Source organism: Dipteris shenzhenensis, chromosome 19, assembly GCF_047967505.1.
Source record: "Dipteris shenzhenensis isolate YYH24624 ecotype China chromosome 19, Dip_SZ_1.0, whole genome shotgun sequence".
Taxonomy (NCBI): domain Eukaryota; kingdom Viridiplantae; phylum Streptophyta; class Polypodiopsida; order Gleicheniales; family Dipteridaceae; genus Dipteris; species Dipteris shenzhenensis.
In genome coordinates, this window is record NC_141614.1 from 37,101,188 (window position 1) to 37,124,116 (window position 22,929).

The 22,929-nt window shown below is 45.7% G+C and overlaps 1 protein-coding gene and 1 pseudogene across 1 annotated transcript in view; one reads left to right on the top strand and one right to left on the bottom strand.

The window, feature by feature from the left end:
* Positions 1–1,406: 1,406 nt before the first annotated feature.
* LOC147890424 (ethylene-responsive transcription factor WIN1 pseudogene) lies at positions 1,407–3,729 on the top strand (annotated as a pseudogene).
* A 3,598-nt stretch (positions 3,730–7,327) lies between these two features.
* The window catches only part of LOC147890425 (uncharacterized), an 18,629-nt gene continuing 3,027 nt past the window's right edge, over positions 7,328–22,929 (bottom strand). The window contains exons 2-3 of the mRNA XM_087391018.1: positions 8,227–8,383; positions 7,328–7,968 (exon numbers count right to left, since the gene is read on the bottom strand). Of these exons, the coding sequence (XP_087247144.1) occupies positions 7,583–7,968; positions 8,227–8,383 (543 nt within the window). The 3' untranslated portion in view covers positions 7,328–7,582. The remainder of the gene's footprint in view (positions 7,969–8,226; positions 8,384–22,929) is intronic.

Genomic DNA, 22,929 nt, shown 5'->3' on the forward strand with positions numbered 1-22,929 from the left:
AGAGTGTATATGTTGTCATAGTAGGCCACATGCTCCATTGGTTTCTGGCGAGCTTAGATTGTGACAACTCACACCATGCATACCTTCATTCATTTTTATTTTGCAGCTTGTTACAAGTCCATTGTGGTTATACGGGAAGTAATGTCAGTGAGCATGCTTGTATTACTATGTTTTATTGCTCGTGAAGGTCCCCATGAAACCTTTGTGATTTTTATGTACAATAGAATGGAAATTAATTAATAGGTCGTAGCTTCTAAAGGGTGATGGTGCAGTTGGTTTGACCTCAATCGGGACAAAGAGCTCAAATTGGCACACACATGGGCAAAAAGGAAAACATGTGATAGTGTAACCATAGGCTTCCTAAAAGAATGGATGTTTAAGGTATTAAAGGGGATTGGTGTAAGTCTAAAAGTCCACATTGATTGGAGTGATGGGATGGCAATGGGCTATCCTATTTTAGTGCAAAAGTTGATTTCCTATCTTGAATCCAGGTTTAGAACATCTGTGAAAGTATGATGGGGACAGGATGAAATCCTCCCCTATTTCATAAACGCATAGTGTACACAATGCCTATGGGCATGGCTCAAGATGAGGGAAAGTAACACTAATTTTGACATTAATCCCATTTTGAACGAGATGGTTTAGAATGGGTTAAGTAGTCCGATTCCAAACCCAAAGTATTCCAATACTAAACATGCCCATGTGCTAAGGCCATATAGAAGGCTTGTTGTAGAGGGGGGGGGCAGGGAAGGCAATGATCATAGTTCAGCAATTTGGAGCTCATGGCACGCACGTAAGGAAGGGTTAAGCTTAGCTATCAAGGAGGGATAAGCTCCTTTACTCGCTCTTCTCTTTGACTTCACTCCTCTTGCCCCCTCTTCCCTCCCCCCCCCCTTCTCTTTCTCTCTTTTTCCTTCTTTTGCCTTCACTCAGGCTCTTTCTCTCTCTCTCTCTCACTCACTCACTCACTCACTCACTCACTCTCTCTCTCTCTCTCTCCGTCCCCTTCCGTGCACCTGCTCAACTCATTGATGTGCCACATGCGATAAACAAGAACTTGCGCTATGGAGCACATGCGATAAACGAGAGAACTTGAGTGAGGGAGTTTGCTTTACAATATACTACGATGTACCATATACAAAATACATACGTATATGTAGGGGGTAGCGTGGAGGCATGATGACGTGGAAGGGGAGGTGGGGGCAGGGGGGCGGCGTCAGGGTGACGTGGCAGGGCGCATGCTGAGCCATGATGGCGCATGTGGGCAGGCGTGGGACCCGCCTCCTCTCGGGCCTTTACATAAACCCGGAGCCTCTTTTCCGTCGTAGGCCAAATTTCCGTCACTTTCCGTCCAAACTGCCGTCTAAACTTCCGTCCATCTTCCTCTTCCGTCCGACAACCTCGCCATGGCTCGCCCCCAGCGATTTCGAGGCGTTCGCCAACGCCATTGGGGCTCTTGGGTCTCTGAAATCCGCCACCCACTCTTGTAAGCATCCCCTCTTCCCCTCCGGTGTCCATGACTACGTCGTGTTTTTAATCTAGTGCAACCGTCGACGTACTTTTTCGTGGGATGCGTTCCCGTTCTCTTCTAATATGATCTCCAACACCCTTCTTCAAACGTCTGGTTTGCCTTCGGTTCGACTTCTTCAATGGGTGTTTCTTTCGTTGATGCATCCTCGTTCGGAATCCAACTTTTCATCCGGCGTCCATTCGTCCTCGTTTGGGCTAGTTGGATGACAAATATAGAGCGCTTTCCTAGCTGTGATTCTTCCGTAAATTTGCGTTATTCTGAGTAGTCCCCCGCGAACAGCTGCAACCTCTATATCGGCTGCACTTCCCAGCTGGTCTTGCCGGAAATAATCAGTGTGATCCAAATCAATGGCTGCTATGGTGGGAGAAACAAGGTCAATGGCTGCGGCTAATTTCTTGGTTTTGAAGGGAGTGACATTGTTGGACGTAAGAGTGTGCAGATAAGTATTCGAGTAGTATATTTGAGGCAAAGGAGTGGGGTGCTTGTTTGGAACCAAAAGCATCCAACAAAAGGTACTTGGCCAGTGAAGTATCTGGCCTTTTGAGCCTGCACTACGTAACCAGCAAAACAAGCAGTGTCCAAATCTCACGAAACATTGCCGTTTCATTCGTCCTCTGACTGCTTAGTTTCTGTTGTTTTAGATGCAAGTTTGAATCCAGCTCACTAATCACAACATTTGGTTCCTATTTTTCTCTCGTCTCGATCGTTGGGAGAATATATAAGCGTTAGCATCCATATGCATTCTGCTTCTCTTGTCAAAGTGGTATCGTCGTTTCTAATTTAGATAGTGGTTTAGATATTTAGTCGATCGAGCTTTTGATATTCTAAAGCACAGCTTCCAAGCTTGTGTGCTTTCATTCAGACCATGCAATAATCAATGGCGGAGGGGGTGTTCACGGTTTATTCCTCACTACTAGCTCATTTTGTCGTCCAAAATCTCAAACGCATTGAATTGGTCTTCTGGGCTGATCAATGTCGTTCCTGCTGATGGATTTACAGATCGTCCTCAGCTCTTTTGTGTATATTGCAGGCATGCAAACAACCTGCATTGTCAAGAATGATATCACATGATGGTGGTCATGTCTTTTCTGAAGATTCCTGCGACTCATGGAAAGCTTGCTGCTTCTGAAAGTCGAGCTGATCATTATGGCATCTTGATGATTTTCGTTGGTTTATAGGAATTTTTATAAGAGAATTGGATGCACTCGTTACGCTATTTCGCTTCTCTGATCACCTTCTTTGATACTTCGAAAGCCCGGCTTATATTAGCGTCCATTGTCGTGTGCTCAGCATATTTCGTTCGTCTCAATCTTTCTCTACAACTGTTTCAGAAGCTGCAATCTCCGACTGTTCTTTGTAGTTTCTATACCTTCGAGTTTCTAACTGGTTCTAATGTGATGAATCTATGCAGGAAGACGAGAGTATGGCTCGGAACCTTTGAAACGGCCGAAGATGCCGCCCGGGCTTACGATGAAGCTGCTCGCCTCATGTGTGGTCCGCGTGCCAGGACTAACTTCGCTCTTGATCCGCACGCTCCACGCTCTTCTAAATCCCTCTTGTCTGCCACCCTCATCGCAAAATTACAGCATTGCTACCTCGCATCACTGCAACAGGGAGCAGACATGAAGAAGGAAACCAAAATGACACAATCATTGACGTGCCTCCGTCTAGACCCCGAGAAATCCAACCTCGGCATTTGGCAGAAGAAAGCGGGCACCAGGCAATCTGAATCGAGCTGGGTGATGACAGTGCAACTTGATAACGAAGATGATGGTACCGTGAGAGCTCCGAGCCTCCAAAAACGTGAGACCACCAGAGAGAGCGAAGATCTGATCGCTTCTCAAATGATAGAGGAACTTCTGGGCTGTTCTCCGAGTATACCTCCAGTTAAGCTGCCCTCAACCTCGTCGTGCAGCAGCTCGTGTAGCAGCATGAGCTCTGATTCTGATCTTTCTTCAATCCAGCAAGGGGTGAATGCTGCTTTCTATTGGCAGGCTTCGCCATGCGTATCGACTATGTCGCATTCAAATGAGCTGAAACCAAATGTGCTAAAAACTGAGCCCGATCAGCTGGACTCGGAAAGCGGACAGGCATTCTTTTTCCAAGATCACTGTGATTGGAATTTCTACGATGTCTCAAGCTGCAGCCTTGACTCAGTTCTGGCTCCCACATCGTCAGTTCTGGCTCCCACATCGTAGAATGCAGCCGCAGCTCCAATATCTAACAAGGTGACTAATTGCAAGCCATCATGACAGATTAGTCATATAGATTGGAGAACAAACTCGTTACGAAGCGCAAAATGGTGTTGGCGATAAGCGCGGGCACTGTTCCAGGACGGATTAAACTAGCCATCTAGTACTATCGTTAGTTTCAGGAGTGTAATGATTACATTTGAGTGCAAGAGCGCATCTTGGTGAGAATTTCTGCAGATTGATGTTAGAATATATAGCATAGTACTGGCTTCGGCCTGATTTCGCCTTTGAACTGTCTAACTTCCGCGACAGACTACTGCTGCAAGCGCGAGAGATAGATTCCAATGTGAACAATCCAGCGTAGTATGGATGGTAAGTTCCCTGATTTTACATTCATGTGGAGCTTCCGAACTGCTTAGCTTATGTATTAGTGCAGCCATCGATCACTACTCTTGCTGGAAGCATGTGGGAGAGCTTCGATTGTAAAAAGACTTCAGTAAAAGAGAGCGGATTGCAAGATCCGTGAATATATATGTAATCTCAAGTAACTGAGATGTTGATTCTCTGATAAATTCGCAACTAGGACTTTGTTAACAGGCTATATTTGATTTCGGTTTCGAACTGTCTAACTTTCTTGAAAGCCACCATATACTATTGATAACAACCTCCACAATTAATGCAGAGTCTCTGAACTGCATAGCTTCTGTACTAATTCATCTACAGATCGTTTGGCTTTTGCACTTCTACGAGATCGGGTTGCTCTATGGGTTAGATATGTCTTCTCAAGTCAATAATTATTATGTTGTTTCTTTGAATTCGAATTTAGGAACTTGATAACAGCCTCCCAGATTTTTCTTTTTTTTGCTTAACTTCCGTCAAAGCTTATACAGACTACCTGACCTTTAGTTTCAAAATTGATAACAAAAATTCTGTTGTTACCCCGGTGAGGTTCAATTGGAGAGATACTTAATCTACGAGCTCGGATTGTTCTGATTTATGCAACGCAACATTTTAAGATGAACTAGATACATATACTTAGGCTTTCAAACTTGACTACCACCTCATCCAACTCTCGCTCATATTTTTTACTATGTTAGTACTTTTGGCTATGATAGTAGTTGGACAGTCATCCAAGTTGTATTGAAGTGATTTGCAAAGATTATACATGCACTATTATAAACCATATGAAGCTAGCTTTTGTTATACAAGTCATATGAACAGTCATCCGAGTTGTATTGACGTGATTTGCGAAGATTATACATGTACTACTGTAAGCCATACCACCTAGCAAGGGACGCCTCCCTAGATGGACTAATCTCAAACCAACCAATCTCTAAAAATGGGTCAAATTGTCAATTGATGTAGATCTAGACCCTTTAGTCAACTATTTAGAAATGGATAGATTGCCTCCCCTCACCCATTTATATGGGTTCCCATGCTACAGCAAAAGTGCGATTTTCAATGACAAACTTAACAAACTTAGAATGAAATAGCCTTTAATACCAAAGTAGAACTTAGACATGTATCATTCAAAATCCAATAAAGATAACATTTAGAAAGAAACATAGTGATTGACTAAATCCTAGTATATTTGTTTATTACAATAATATGCTTGGCTTCAATTACAATAGTAATCCAAATCTCCAAACATAACAAATAAACCTAGAAGTCCTATCACATATGCCCAATATAAATACAATGATGTCTCCTCAATAAAACGACCAAAACAATAGAAAATAGCAAGCTATAGAAGCTTGCAAGAGCAAGACGATGCAAGGAGAGAAAATGGCAATTAAGTAGAAATATCTAATCCAAGAGCAAGATAGGTAAGACGAGCATAATGATCAAAATTCGAGTTTTGAAGTCACATTTAAACTCTACATCAAAATGCGAGTTTTGAAAGTCACAAATAAGCCCTAAATTATCTTAATATGTCCTCTTTAAGACAAGCAAGAAACATCAAAATGTGAGCTCTGAAAGTCACAGGCAAAATCGTGAAGACAAGCAAGAAAAATAAAAATGTGAGTTTTAAAAGTCATGGTAACCTCTATGATCTTAATATGTCTGCATTAAGTCGAGCATCATCACATAACACACCAAGGTTGACCCAAAAGCCACCCAAGGGTGTCAAAGACAATAATAAATATTGTAGATCATCTTGTACATCACATTGATAGTTCAATATCGAACAAAGGCTGTTCTAAAAAATAGTAGTGAAACAACTCATAAATCCATTGGTATGAAGTTCACCCCACCCCATGCACTAGCTTTCAACATCCTCCCATTCAATGTGACTTTATAAACACTAAAGATCCATCAATATGTTGTAATGGTCTAACCATACTGAAGATGGTAAAACATAGAATGATGATACAAATAAGACCATACTGAAGATGGTAAAATTTGAGACCATGCTATGTATGGTAGTCATTTTGGCAATATTAGAGATGGAAACACTATATGGGGATAGGTGAACACCCATGACAAATAGTAAACACTCAATTAATGATGACTTGAATAAAATCTTAGTTGCATAAAATCAATTTTCATTAACACCAACAATTGGTATAGACCATAGTATAAACACATGCTCCCACACATGTGTCTACAATGGTCTTCGCATTGAGTTTACATCAGCACTCTAGAGGTAAAGAACAAACTCATGCGTGATAAAGGCTAGCACTAAAGGAGAAGGCGAATAAAAAAAGTAGTCCGCATTCCCTTCATTCAAGCTACATTTGCTTCTGAAGACTAGCATTTCAATTCTCTCTCCCTATGGCGACAACATATATCTAAATGAATCCAAGGACATGCACATACTCATCCTCTAAGAACACACAAACAGTGCATTTCAATCTCATGACAGTCACAAATGGAAAAGCATAAACTCCAACACTTAGTAAACCATATCCACACCCCAACCATACTCTTAGCATCCACTTATACAAAGGTCTTAGCTAATGAGCACATATCCACACCCCAACCATACTCTTAGCATCCACTTATACAAAGGTCTTAGCTTTTGGCAACACTCCGGAGATGAAAGGTGGACTCAACCATAACAAAGACTAGCACTAAAAGAGAAAGCTAATCAAAAAATAGTGGATCATATTCTCTTCATTAAGCAACGACTGCTTGTGACGACTACAATATTTCATGTTAAGCAAAAAATGTGATAGATCAACACACCACCTAAGATAGACAATTTATCGCAATATCACAAGTGGCCTGGATGAAAACTTCATAAGGTGAAATTTGCATGTCCCCTAATATGGTAAGAACATCTAGAACAGGCCTCTAAGAACACAACAAACAGTGCAGTTTCAATCTCATTACAGTTGTAATCCATTCTTCCTCCCATTAGGTAGGTGAGACAGGTGTGCCCCTTAAGCTCGAAGCTGAAGACGTCAACTGATATATGTCGTGCAACAAAGGTATCTTTTTCCTTCAATATTCTCGGTATGTGAGCAAAGGATCACTTTCGGAAAAAGGAAAACCCTCTTAAGAGAACCAAAAGGCCATAACATCATCAAGCATTCCATAATGCCATTTTATCGCATTATCTACTAAGGTGCAGATTATAGTATGAAAAGCATGTCCAGTTGATTCAAATCAATTTGCATGTCAACATGTAGATATACCATCTTCTTGACTGTAGGTCCCTTTCACAACTATCTCATGTACACAAGGCTAGCATCTCTCATCGTATTCACAGAGTGATACATGACTAACAACAAAGCTGTAGACTACAGTCCACTTGAGTATGAGTGAGAAGCAAATTTTGAAATAACCATATTTTTAGTATTCCCTTTTATTGCAGTCGAAATAGGCATCAAACTCATTCACCCTGACAGCTTATTTATCTATAGAACTCCCAACCATTAAAAGAGGTGGGACCACTCCTTCCTCTTGTAGTATTCAGACCCCCTTTGAACACAGTATACCCACTGAAGATACAACTCAATAATAACCAGTCAAGAATTGAAATGTCTTCATTTGAAGCATGCCTTGTGGTTCCTCGAAAATGCTGAGTGGTTCCCATTTTGGGAAGCCCAATGGCATTATCAGATTCCACTTCTGAATTATGTTTCAAACCAAAAGAACACCTTTGCGATGGTTGAACACACACCAATTTGTTATCAACAATACCAGCATCAATGAACTTGAGCATGCCTTTTACTTTCCAAGTCCCCTTGTGTCCATATGGAAGATTTTCCCCAAGGACAATAGCATCTAAAGGGTCCCCTGCATAATAAGATTTGTAGTCAAATAAGAAAGGAAATGCGATATTGTTTCTGAAAGCTGCTGAAGCCTTTTTCAAAATTTTTGAGAAATTCCATAACCCAATGTTATCTGCCTGGGGAGTGTTTGGTATCAGTTGATTTGATTGAGAAAGACCTGCTAAGCTGGTTGACTGACAAGGAATGAAGAATAGCTTGTGATTGTGAACCTAAAACACAATTTTTAAAATCCCATAGATTCACAAAAATAGATCAAACGTACCATCTGGTGCAAGAATGGAGTGCACTGATCCGTAGTTAAAAGGGCATGGAAAGGGCACCACAAAATCTACAGATCCATCAGGACGCCTCTTCACACAACTCCCTTTGGGCACCTCAATTACAACCTCCACATGCTCAGGTACTTCATTCCATTTCTTCTGCAATACGTACCAAACACTTTAATATGTGAACAGGACTGCAACGAGAGAATAAAACTGATCTTCTCATATTATCAAAGCACAAAGAGCCATCAGCTGAGCAAGAGAGACCTGTTAAACTCTTTTAAAATAAGAGTCATTGCAGGACAACCTGATACAACCAACTTTGAGAGAAAATTCTCCACCCATACTAACAATGCACACCGGGACTGTGCAGCTCAACCAAAACTCCCTGAAAAGAAATTTATTTCCTTGGAATCACCTCTGCTGGACTGGGCACTTGTGTTGGAGGTCAACATCTCCTGATGTCACCTAGAGAGAGAGGGCCTCGTTGTGGGTGTGTCCGCCCTCCCATGAAGACAGAGTAGGATAGAGGGCAGGACTGTGTGGCTGTCCAGTGCCTCTTGCTGGTCCCTGTGCTGCCATGATGGCCATGGAGGATCCCGGGAGGGGTGCGGATCTGTGCGGGCATGTCAGCCCTGTTGTGCTGCCACGGGACAGCCCCTGGAGCATGTCATATAGGCCCTAGTTACAGGCTGTGGAGCATGGGGTGGGCCGACCTGCAGGTCGGCCACCTTTGCTGAGCAGCCCCCCACCAGCCTTGGGGTGGAGCAGTTCTTCCATCCTTGTTCGGAGGTTGTTGAGCAGAGTTCCTAGCGCTTGAGCAGCCTGTTGTTCAGAGGTTTTCCCCTAGTTGTAGCAGGGCTTTTGCCAGAGATCACTTGTGTCTCTCTCCCCCTCTCAGTGTGGTGTGTGTGAGGCGTGCTCTCTCTCTCCATTTCTGTTCATTTCCGCTGCACTTCTCACATGGTATCAGAGCCACGGTTGGCTTGAGACCCGAGGAGTGGAGGGAGTGTTGAGCCAGCACAGTGAGAGGAGGTTTAGGGTTCTGTTCGGAGGAGTCTTTGAGGAGGAGTGTGTGCGAGGTGTGGACTGTTCAGGTGCCCAGCAAGGGGTGACTTTGAAGGGTGTTTTCAGATCAGAGAGAACGTGTTCCCGAGGGACAGATAGCGAGTAGTGAAGGTACATTACGCTGTCATCCCCTTCATCCTCTTCTCCAGCCCTCTCCTTTCTTCCACCTCCTGTCACTGTCTATCCCATCCACCTTCTCTTTCAGTTCAGCTCTCTTCCTGCATGGCGACTTTGTCTGAGATGGCAGAGAACAAGACTAGAATTCCAGTGTTGCTCACATTCCTGGTTGACTGGCAATTGGATGGGCTCGCGGGTGATGATGGAGTCTCTGTTACAGTCATACGATTTGGCAGATTTTATCTTGATAGGTGTTGCCAGACCAGATCCCCTTGCGAAGGACCTTGGCATCCTAGAGCAGAAGGAGGCCGAGACCCTGTCTCAGCTCTAGGACAGTGTCAATGCAGGGGTAAGATTGTTCTTTTTTCTTAAAAGTACTCCTTAGGTGATTAATCATGTGAAGCACATGACAATTGCCAAGAGTATATGGGAGCATTTCGCATCCATGTATAATCGAACACCTCCCATGAAGAGGGTTTCCCTGGAAGTCCAAATGCAGTTGTTGGATCCCAAGAAGTCTTCATCGATGGGGGACCACATCAACAAGCTATAGGAACTTCAGTAGGAGATCCTCCAGGCAGGTAAGCAGATATCGTCCGAGGCCATAGCTGGTAACTCTATGCTATCTCTCTTCATGCCTTTATGGGTGCTAAAAGTGCTGAAACTATCAGATTGAAAGGGCAAATTAATGGCAGGATTGTTCACATGGTTGTGGACAGCGGTAGCACTCATAGTTTCATCAATTCTAAGACCTTACAGAAGGTGGGACTGATTGCTACTGAGATTGATCACGGGCTGAGAGTAGAGGTGGCAAATGGATAGAATTTGGTCAATAAATTTTGTTGCCAAGATGCAAGGATCAAGCTCTCTGAGAATTATGAATTTGCTGGGGATCTCTTGGCACTGGATATGGGCCCAATAGATGCTGTCCTGCTTGGCTGCGATTGGTTAAAAACTTTGGGTGAAATCAGCATGGATTTAAATGCCTTATCACTCAGCTTTGTCCACAAGGGTAGAACTGTAGCATTGCATGGCATTGCCACTCCTAAATTGCAGGTCATTTCACCAAGGTAGTTGGCCAAAGAGCTTAGAAGGGAGCATGCCCTCTATGCATTAAAGATTGTAGGCCAACGGCCTCGCATGCCACATGTGGGCTGAGTGTCATTGGATTGTATACCATGCATATTATGTTCAATAGCACCACCGGGATGAAAGGGGAAATCAGCCCCTTCGTGGCTCTAGCATCTGGGGCTTCTTCCACGTCCTGTGCACCGTATGAATCATCATGAGTGACATCCAAAGTCTTAGAAGCATCCATTAAATCCATTGACGATGCATCATCCAAGTCCAAATAATCCCCATGCTGGGGTACATGCAACGGTCCAAAAGACTGATGCTCATAGGCATGGCGGGCATCAGACATCTGCCATAAAACCTTTGTGTAGAGCAGATAAAACTATCTGAGTGGTCCCCGGGGTGCGGACTGCTTGCCCTTGTCCTGCGTAGCCTGGCCGATCTGCTGCTCGAGTTGTTGTCCTGTCTCGGCAAGAGCTGTATCCTGCATAGCCATGGCCGTGGTAAGCTGGTGGCTGAACTCCTGTCCCATCTGACGGAAAGCACCCTTGGGCATAGAAGCAAGGGTATCCAAAAATTGTCTCTCCGCTACCTGCACTTCTCGAGATGCAGGAGAGAGAGGCTGAGTTGTAGGGATCTCTGTACCACTAGTGGATGCACCCACTGTGGAAGGCAAGTGCTCATGCTGAGCAGCCTCATCAATGTATCCCGAGGAGCACGCTTGGGTGGCATGGTGGCTGTCTGGGAGAGAGAAGCTCGAATGCAGGCAAGGAGATGACGTGTACTTGGAGAAGGAGGAGACAGCAAAACCCTGCTGTAATGAGTACTTGATAAAGTGTGAAGAACTTATAAAAAGGATGATGGCGAAGCTCGAGAGGACAATCAATGAGTAGGCTTCAAAATGGAGTCAAAATGGCTCCAAAGGGGGCTGTGAAAGACCCCTAAAAAAAGGCTGAAGTTTCAACCGTTTTTTTTTTGGAAGGGGGGGGATCCCTAAGTAACCTAGGATTGTTAGGACACTAACCTAGAACTCCTAGGACACTTAGGATGCTGAGTGAGGAGAATCTAATCTAACTACCACTCGGACTAAACCTAGTCAGCTTAACCCCGCTAACCTAACTAACCGCAACTAACTAGACCTAATTGACTAACCCAAACCTAATTAACTAAACTTAACCTAATTCAAGTAACTAAACACCACCTAAGTAACCAGACCTACTAACCTAAGTCAAACTAACCTTAGATTTAATCAAGACCTTAATCTAAGGTTTTGGAGGCGTGGAAAACAGGGCGGAAGGTGGCATCATGGTAGGCGATGGCGGAAAGCAGACGAGCAACGGCGGACATAATCGAGGTCGCGGGCGTCAAAATTTGGCTAGCTGTTGCAAGCTTGCAACCAGATCTACGATGGTGGTGGTGAGACGAGCGGCGAACTGGCGGGCGACAAATGGGCTACAGGCTGAGGGCTGATGGGCTGACGGCTGATGGACGGTAGTTAACGGGCTACAGCCTGAAGGTGTGAGTGACGGACGGGTTGATACAGGCTTAAGCGATGCTTGGGCATTCGAGATTTCACCCTTCATGCCTCCGTTTATTGTTTGTAGAGGTCCGAGGCAAGAGATTTGTTTATTGATGATGCTAGGCTCGTTGGAGCTTGTAACTGCCTGTTGAATAGGCTTGGACATGCCTTGCAACGTATACCCAAAGTTATGCATTCGTGTCTAGAAAAGGGTCGTGGATGCAACTCTATAGGTGATGCTGATTGCAGTCACTCTATCGATCAAACGTTGGCGTAGCAACTGTTAGAAGAAAAGATGAAGAGTGAAGGGGTGAAGCAAAGGTGCCAGAGAGCGGAGCTTTGATACCAATGTAGAAAAGGGGGAAGGGAAGATTTGGAGGAAGGGGGATAGATTAGCAGAAGGGGGAGAGAGATGGGAGAGAAGAGAGAGAGAGTGAGAGAGTAGGGAGGAGAGAGGGTGAGAGAGCATAGGGAGCAGGTAGTTGGAAGGAGCTGGGAGAGAAGATAGGATTAGATGTCACATCAAAAAATACACAAATAGGGGTGGATGGGGACTTATATAGTCCCTCCACATTTCCCACCTAAGAGGCCTCTAAAGGTCCTCTAAATTTTCCCTTTTTCCCCTTCATTACATAAGCTACCAATGTTATCTGCATTGGACCTGCCAAGTTTTTAAAGCTTTTTTATAAGCCTTAAGTTTGCACGGCAGTATACTAAGCGCTCGAGTCGCCTTGTGCTTAACTTGTTCCTTATTTGCGTATGGATCAAAGACTAGGAGCTCCAATTCCTCTCGCATGCTCCTACTGCACGTTCCTTTTGGTTCCAAATCCAGATTGGCAATTACAAATCAAGATTCAAGGAGTAAGAATGGAGATCAATCATCATCTACATTTACGGCTTTAGAAATAGCAAAGATACATGTCTCAGCTCTCACTTGAGATAAAATCTGAAGAGCCAACTTCCGCACTCGAGGAGCTTAACACAAATCTCTTTCCTTCTAGACGTGGGTCTGGAGAAGGAAACGCCCACACTATTCTGATACTGAGAAGCTCCAAATCCAGCTCCAATTGCTTATTCTTTGGAAAAACCCTCCCCAAGTAACTCTGGCTTATTGAATAAATCAGCTGACTTAAACAGTGGATGCAGAAGTGTTGCAAGCCCATGGATGGGCCTACGCACGAACCGCCATCTCAGAGACCTTATTTCTTGCAATCTACATTTTAACATAATTTGTAAATTATAATAGACATGGATAATGGATTTATGATAAGTGATGATTAATTACTTATTAACATAATGGACATAGACCAACCTTTCCTCTCAGGTGCGAGGGAGTTAGATGTACTTAGCGAAACATGCAACTGCTCCATGAAATGATGGACCAAGCCAAGAGCACCTCCCTCCATATCTGTCACCCGCAATACAACGGATAAAGGATGGAGAGCTTTCACTATGGACTCCATGTCAGTCCAAAGTGAGTCCTCTGTACTTTCATGCTCTCTGACCTGGTAGAGTTAGGCCACTCTAACCACACCATTGTCTCTCGAAGAGCTGCATGCATTGCAAGAAGGCACTCCAAAACAATGTGCATGTACGCAAAGCGTGTCTTCAATGGCCGCAAGACAATTTCCAAGTTGCTACGGTCTCTGAATATGGTCAAAGCCTTGGGATTCTTCTTAAAGAAGGCTGCAAATGGCAGTAGCAGTTTGCATCATACTAGCAATCCAAGGGAGCCGAACGATGTCCTCCATGAGAAGGTCTAGGCAATGTGAAGCACAAGGAGTCCATACAATGGTAGGAAACCTTGCCTCCACAAACTCTCCCATCCTCATGCAATTAGTTGCATTGTCTGTAACAACTTGGACCACATTCTCAGTCCCTATCTCAAGGATAGCTGCTGAGATATGCTAAAAAAGGACTTCACCTGTAGTGCTAGCACCTCCTCTACCTGTATCAACAACTTTCAAAAAATAGGTACCAAGGCATGAGGATACCAATATATTAATGATGCCCCTCCTAACATCACTCCATCTATCAGCTAGAATGCTGCAGCCAAATTTCTTCCATCCCTCCTTGATAGGATCAAGAGCTTTGATAATTCTGCCTATCTCCTCCTCCTGGACAGATGTCCTTGTCGCACCACATTGAAAGCAAAATTGCATTCAATCATAGTCTTCCCAATTTCAATATCTGCCAAATGCTGCCATATCTGCCAAATGCTGCCACTCTTTTTGCCAAGACTATGTGCACAAGGCACCTGATAAAGTCTCATGCTTCTTTTTCAAAGTAGGCATAGCATTGGATGATGATGAGGATGTAGCAAAAGTAGTGTCCTCCTTTATAGCCCTCTTCTCTGCATGAGAGGAACCAATAGCACTAGAGTCACTATCCATAGCATCATCAAGGTTGATAGTGTGAGACTCAAGCCCCAACAAATCCTCATCCTGCAAGGCAGCAAGTACCATGGCACCAAGTATGGTACTAGGTCCACTGCAAAGTTGTGGATTCTCTCTGATAACTTTCTGTGCAATCTCAACAGGAACTGAAGGACATCCACCGATTCCCCTACCACCAAGTCCTGACACGTGGCGAATAAGACGTGTCGCTGAGCTCACAAAGGCTCACCACAATAATTGCACTTCCACTCTTTGTTTCCTGACGCCGTTGCCACTACGGGGTTAATCATAGTGGTATGGATCCCCCAAAGTGGATTCGGAGCTTTAGGCATGGTAAATCTCTGCTGCTATGACCTCTGACCTGTCATGTTGGCATGCACATGAACATAATTCAATATATATTTTGGGAGAAATAGGACCAGCAAGTAAACTCCAATCTATAGACTAATTGTGTTGAGAGATAGCAAGCTGCAATAGAAGTGTCAAGCATTAAGCAGTAACAATTCTCATGCATATGGCATATGCCATATTTCAGTAGCACTGCAAGCGAGCATCATGCATGCAACTGTTAACAGCAATAGTAGCATAGGCAGTACATAGCATGAATGGAGTAGCATTGTAGCAAACTGGACTGTAGCACCATATCAAGCAATAGTATGCTGCTATGCAGCCCAACACATGCCAAGAAGGAGGCCAAATTAGTTAGGGCTTTCAGCCCATATTTTGCCCCTCCAAAAAAACAAGAATCTACAAGATGCAGAGTGGGGTGGAGCCTTCAATAATGATCAACACTGAATAGTAGCTGTTAGAGTTATCTCTTGTCTCCTTGAGTAAGGGCCTTGGTTGTGGGTTTGCCCGCCCATGTGAGGGAGTGTCAGGGCCATTGTTGTGGGTTTGCTTGCCCCAGAGAGGCAGAGGGGGTTCACCATGGAGGTCTACATGTTCATGGCTCTGGGCATGCCTGTCTGCCCCTGTTTCGAGGTCACAGAGGGGCCACCATCTGTCCGGAGCAATGCAGGGATCTGCAGGCCTGTCCCTGGCCTGCTAGAGACATGCAGGGAAGCGCGTACAGCCTGCCTTGGGGGCTGCCATCAGGCCGCACGTGTGCACCAGGTTGGCGCCTTGGTTTGCGGGCCTTTTGGCCGGCGACCCCACAGCCGACCTGCTGGTCGGTTTGCACAGGCAGGAGTCAGCCCATTTAGTCGGCCACCTACCCCCCCCCCCCCCCCCCCTCAGTCGGTTGTTTGGGGCAGGGGGTGACTCTATAAATAGGGCCCCCTCCCTCCTTGTTTTTCATCTCGCCTCACACTTGGGGCTGTCACCAGTGGAGGGTTTTTCTCCAGCAGTAGAGGAGGTTTTTCCTAAGATCCTGTGCAAGTCTATCTTGTTCTCCTTCTCTCTCTTGCGATTGTTTGCTGTTTTCTCTTTGTTGTTGCTCCGCATTGTTGCACTTCTCACATGGTATCAGAGCCTAAGATTGGCTAAAAAGACTTTGAGCTGTGGAGAGGAGATTCAACAAGCCATATCAACACCTCAGAAAGCTGTTCGTGGCAGGCCATTGAGAAGGTACGGGCTGCTGTTGAAGTACATAGAAGGATAGCTACTTTGAAGGGTGGTTTCAGATCGAAAGGGTAGTTTGTGTGAAGGCTAGGCGCTCCGAGGTTGAAGGAAGCATCCTCTTCAAACCTCTTCAGCCTTCTCTCCTTCCTCCCTTCTTTCTTCCTTCTTTGCTCTTCTTCTATCCAATCTTCTCCGTCTCTCTCACTTCTATCCCATGGCTTCTCTACAAGAATTGGCAGAAAACAAGGTGAAGATTCCGGTTTTACGCACGTTCCTTGTCGACCGACAATTGGACAGGGACAATTATGGTGTGTGGCATGTTATGATGGAGTTAGTATTGCAGTCCTATGACCTGGCAGACTTCATCCTGGTAGATGTCACAAGGCCAGATCCCCTTGATGAAGTTTGGGCATTTTGGATCAAAGGTCGGCCAAGAATCTGGTCCAAATCTGGGACCGTGTCAATACAAGGGTCCGATCATTCATTTTCTTGAACTGTACTCCTTAGATCCTTAACCATGTAAAGCACATGTCAGCGGCAAAGACTATCTAGGAGCATTTGTCTTCCCTCTATAAGGGGACCACTTCAATTAAGAGGGTCTCTCTTGAGGCTCAGGAGTTTTGTGTGATGAAAGGCCTTTGACGGGAGTTTGTCAACACTGGGCACTGCCTCTCAAGTAGGAGTTGATGAGTGTACCGTGGTAGAGATGTCTCGGTCCATGCTCACTCACCGGGAAGTTCCTCCTTTCCTTTGGGCTGAAGCCACTGCCACGGCAGTGTTGGAATGGTCACCTCCCCATCTGTAAGCCCCCATATGAGGAGGGCTGGGGGGGGTGAACCTAGGAAGAAAAGATAAGGGAGGGGGCTGCCACATGGGCAGCTGGAACAGGCCCCGAATAGAGGCGGACAGGGCTGACATCAGCAAGGGTGTGCAGACTCGGGACAAGTGGCGCAACTGTACAGAGCAGGGTACGAGGCTGTACGGGGCTGGATGAGGCCTGTTGGAGCAGCAAAGGAGGCTGCCATGAGGCAGGGACCTGCCTTTATATAGGCTGGGCCCTTGCCTTGATTGGAGGGCCAAGGCCCTAGAAGAGTGGCCCCAAAAGGCCCCGGTTTGTGAGCCCTAATAGGGCTGGACCAGCCACAGACTAATTGGCCAGTTTGGTGCAGGCTCGTCGGTTTTTGCCAGCCCCCTTGGGGCCTATAAAAGGAGAGGCATTTGGCCTCATAAGATATCACTTGGAGCAGCCCTCAGGACAGCAGACAGGAGCAGCAAAGGGGGAGCCTTAGGCCTACATTTAGGAGGACAAGGTGACCCAGGAGAAGCTGCAGACTGAGTTAGAGTGGCAGCCCACCTAGGCTGGCTTCCGGACAGCAAGGTGAAAGGGATCTAGACAAAGAGTCTACATATGCTCGAGGTGGAGCACGCGGCTTGTAGTATAAGGACCTTTTGGTATTGTATCCTGTCCTAGTTTTTGGACAGACGGAAATATAAAGTGTTGCTTCTATATTTGTTTCTGAGCATTGTCTATTTGCTGGCTTGCACATCTATGCACATAAGTTAAGAAGTTTGTGATTCCACCCCACACACACACTGTGTGAGCTCTTGGGCATTACTATCAGTCTTCCGCTGTGTGTACCTTCTGTTGGGTCATTTCTAACAAGCAGTTCATATCCTGAATCACTCTCCGATGTCTGCTGTCCCAAAAGCCACTCCTTTTGAAGCCTATTTCGGCAAGAAGCCTGATGCTTCCTATTTTCACATGTTTGGATGTGATGCCTTTGTACACTTTCCCAAGAAGCAAAGGGGGAAGTTAGATGTGAAGTCTACTCAGGCTATCTTTGTTCAATACAATTCCCAATCCACAAGTTATCCACTGTATGACCCTTCCAGGCAGGAGATTATCCTCAACAGGGATGTTATCTTTGATGAGCAGCTTCCATCTTCCATTATTGATGTTAACCCACCCCTTCTTCCAAAGCCTGTGGATGATGACAGTAGTGATGAATCTGTGCCCTCAGTACCCCCGTTCCGGTAGTTCCTGAGCCTTCACCAGAGAGTGACCCTAACAATGATCCAGATGATTCCCCACCTCTCCAGGCTGCCGGGGACAATTCCGTGTCAAACTCTCATAAGGTACCTCGTTGGTTGATTGGGACTCTTTGTGACTCAGGTGTCACTGATATTCCTTCCTCATGGCTTTGGGAGGAGGATGGACCTCAGCGATCCCATCGCAATAAGGAAAAGGTTCTGGAGGTCGTTCCACTTCAGGTCAACTATTCCTTGATGTCCCGCATCCTCAAGACAAAGAGCCTTCGAATGTCTAGGAAGCCCTCTCTCAAACCCAGTGGAAGCAGGCCATGGAGCTGGAGTTGGATTCCATTGAGCGGAATTTGACATGGGAGTTAGTACCCTGCCTGCAACGACGTTCCGTCATTGGTGTCAAATGGATTTACAAGTCCAAGTATTCCTATGATGGAACCATGGATAAGCACAAAGCCCGACTTGTTGCCAAAGGATACTCTTAGCGCCCTGAGATTGATTATGATGACACGTTTGCTCCTACTGCCAAGATGGCCACCCTTTGGATAGTACTAGCAGTTGTAGCTCATAAGCAGTGGCCCATCTATCATATGGATGTTAAATTTGCATTTCTCAAAGGAAGAGATCTATGTGGAGCAACCGCCTGGGTTTACCAAGTCATCTGGCATGGTTTACAAGCTACGAAAAGCTTTATATGGGATTAAGCAGGCTCCTTGAGCATGGAATCCGAAGATTGATGAGTTCTTTGTTCGCAAGCACTTCCGCAGATCTCGGGCTGATCCCAACTTGTACATTTACCATCAAGGAAGACTTCTTATCCTGTATGTTGATGATTTGTTCATTACAGGAAGTCATGCCACCCATATTGCCGAGACGAAGGCAGCTCCTTCTCAAGCCTTTGAGATTACAGATCTCGGTCTTCTACACTTCTTCCTGGGTCTGGAGATTTCACATGGACCGAAGGGTTACTTTGTGTCCCAAAAACGTTATACTCAAGAGCTTCTGGAGGCTTTTCATTTGTCCGACCGTCGTGCTTGGATCTTTGATTTGGCTCCTCAATACGAGACTAGATTTGTGTAACTCTATTGGTCTTCTCAGTTCCTTCATGTAGACACATAAGAAGACTCATTGGGATGCAAATCTGCAAATCCTTTGTTATCTTCAAGGAATCTCAATCGAGGGTTGTTCTATCAGGCCAGTGAGCATTCCAAGATCCATATTTTAGGTTGGAGCGACTCCGAATGGGGAGGAAATTCTGACACTCGCCGTTCCACCACTGGGTACTGTTTCACTCTCGGCTCAGCCGCCATCACTTGGAGCAGTAAAAGGCAACCGACAATCACTCTCTCTTCTACTAAGACAGAGTATCGTGCTGCATGTTCCGCTACTTGTGAGGCAGTTTGGCTCCGACAACTGCTTGGAGAGATTGGGTCCCCACAAACATCCCCGACAGTCATCCACAGTAACAATCAGAGTTGTGTTGCTCTTGCCAAGAATCCTATGTTTCATGCTCACACCAAGCCTATTGAGACCCAGTACCACTATGTCCGGGAGAAGGTTCGTGACCTCTTCACCAAGTCCTTGGCACAGCAACTGCTTAGCGATCATTCCAGCTCCCTCTAGATGATTCATGATCCAGGAGCTGAGAGGGGGTGTTAGAGTTCATCTCTTGTCTCCTTGAGTGAGGGCCTTGGTTGTGGGTTTGCTTGCCCATGTGAGGGAGTGGCAGGGCCATTGTTGTGGGTTTGCCTGCCCCAGAGAGGCAGAGGGGGTTCACCATGGAGGTCTACATGTTCATGGCCTTGGGCATGCCTGTCTGCCCCTGTTTCGAGGTCAAGGAGGGGCCACCATCTGTCCGGAGATGTGCGGGGGTTTGCAGGCCTGTCCCGGGCCTGCTAGAGGCACGTAGGGGGGGCGCGTACAGCCCACCTTGGGGGCTGCCACCAGGCCGCATGTGTGTACCTAGTTGGTGCCCTGGTTTGCGGGCCCTTTGGCCACCCAGTAGCCGACCCCACAGCCGACCTACTGGTCAGTCTGCACAGGCAGGGGTTGGCCCATTTAGTCGGCGACCTAACCTCCCCTCAGTCAGTTGTTTGGGGCAGGGGGTGATCCTATAAATAGGGCCCCCTCCCTCCCTTATTTTTCATCTTAGCTCAATTTTGTTTCAGTCACGAGTGGAGGGTTTTTCTCCAGCAGTAGAGCAGGTTTTTCCTGAGATCCTGTGCATGTCTCTCTTGTTCTCCTTCTCTCTCTTGTGAGTGTTTGCTGTTTTCTCTCCGTTGCTACTCCGCATCGCTGCGCTTCTCACAGTAGCATGCAATTACTGTTATACTAGCAACTACTATTTGAAGCAATCCCTGAGGGGGCCAACTTTGTTAGGACTTTCAGCCCATATTTTGCCCCAATTTTTTTGGAAAGAGAAAGCAAGATGCCGAGTGGGATGGAGCCGTCGAGGCCTTGGAACAGCATTCAAAAAAAGCATAACATGAGCAATGCAGAACTAACAGATAAATCAAGTATGCGATGCATAGTGTTTGAAGGCGGGCTGAGCTCCAACATAGACGCTTGATTGTTGAACACAGCAACAATCACCCACATCTGCTGCAAGGTTGATCGTACGGCGATTCCGTATAGTGTACGGCAGATTTGTACGGGCATAAGGCAGATCCGCACGGTGGATTCGTGCAGTGTACGACGGATCTGCACCAGCTTGAATATCATTACGGTATATCCGTACAGTCATACAAGGAGGCAAGAAATCCGTACGGGCAGCGGGATTCCTGAAGTTCGGTATGGACAGTGTGTATGGACGGTGAAATCACTATTTGCAAAGTCTAAGGTTCCAAAGTCTAAAATTTTAGGGCTTTGAAATTTAATAAAAAATTTGGAGCGTGTCTAAAGGTAAGACATGTTTAGACACGCTCTAAAATTTGGAGCATGTCTAAACGTGTCTTAAGGTAAGACAAATGTCTTAAGTGTCTTATCATAAGACACTGGTGTCTTAACAACCATGTTCAGAATCAGACCCATCCAGATCTCCAGCAGCTCATCAGACAATAGCTGCAGCAGAACACCAAGAAACCCCCTTTGGATCTGCCAGGTCATACTCCTCGTGGCTCGAGGTCCTACTTGAAAGACTGCCTCTATCAAAGACTTCCTTCCTACTATGCATGATCGGCGGGTACCACTGCCACAAACAAGCAAGCAATCCTCCATCTAGATCCGGAGAGTTTGCTGGCAGCACATCCTGCCTCGTGCTATAGAAGGCTAGAGTATACATGGTTATGGCAGTAACGTTGGCCATTTGGTTACTGGGCCCCCACCATTCCTTTGGGGACATTGCTGCCAGTAATGACCTTTCGGACACATACGGGATGCCTTGAGTGCTTCTTGCTCCTCAGTTGTCAACTGCTTTTTGCCTTTTTGCTCAGCTGCCAAAGCCTCATAGGTATGATTTACAAAGTGTTTCTCTACTATTGGGACCAATTTCTCCTAGGTCAACTCATTCATCCTTCCACTTGTGATCAGGGACGAATAGACGGTCCCATATTGAGAGGATAACTGCGACAGAATGTATCAGTATCTCAAGGGGGTAGCATTCCCCGTGTTGAGGATTGTGATATGCAGCAGTTGCTCTCGGAGTTTGTTGATATGCCATCCCAATTTCCTCCCAAGATGGATGTGGATCATGACATTGTTCTAGAGCCTGGCAGTAAACCCATATAAACAAAGCCCCACTATGGACTCCATGTCAGTCCAAAGTGAGTGATCCAAGCACATCCTCTATATTGTCATGCCCTCTGACCTGGCAGAGTCAGGCCACTCTAACCACATCTGAGACACCACTGTCTGTTGAGGAGCTGCATGCACTGTAAGAAGGTGCTCCAAAACAATGTGCATGTATGCAAAGCGTGTCTTTGATGGTCAGACAATTTTCAAGTTGCTATGCTCCCTGAATATGGCCAAGGCCTTGGGCGGCTTCTTAAAGAAGGCTGCAATGGTACTCGCAATTTGCATCACACTAGCAATCCAAGGGAGCCGACCGATGTCCTCCATGAGAAGGTCTAGGCAATGTGAAGCACAAGGAGTCCATACAATGGTAGGAAACTCTACCTTCCCAAGCTCTCCCATCGTCACACAATTAGTTGCATTGTCTGTAATAACTTGGACCACATTCTCAGGCCCTATCTCAATGATAGCTACTCAGATATGCTGAAAAATGACCTCACTTGTAGTGCTAGCAGCTCCTCTACCTATATCAAAAGCTTTCAAAAAATAGGTACCAAGGCATGAGGATACCAATATATTAATGATGCCCCTCCTCCTAACATCACTCCATCCATCAGACAGAATGCTGCAGCCAAATTTCTTCCATCCCTCCTTGATAGGATCAAGAGCTTTGTTAATTCTGCCTATCTCCCCCTCAGGGATATATGTCCTCTCTGCCTTTCTCCCCCTCAGGGATATATGTCCTCATTGCACCATGTCACACCTGTCCATGTATATGTAGCTTGCACAGCTGCCACTGCCTTGATCATCCTCTTCCACTGTTGTGTTTGTAGGACATTGAAAGCAAAATTGCATTCAATCACACTCCTCCCAATTCCAATATCTGCCAAATGCTGCCGTTCTTTTGCTAGACTATGTGGACAATGCACCTGATAAAGTCTCGTGCCAATTCCCCTATCACCAAGTCCAGACACGTGGAGAATAAGACGTGTTGCTGAGCTCACAAAAAGCTCGCCACAATAATTGTACTTCCACTCTTTGTTTCCTGACCCTGTTGCCATTGTGGGGTTAATCATAGTGGTATGGATCCCCCCAAAGTGGATTCGGAGGTTTAGGCATGGTAAATCTCTGCTGCTATGACCTGTGACCTGCCATGTTGGCATGCACACGAATATATTTCAATATATATTTTGGGA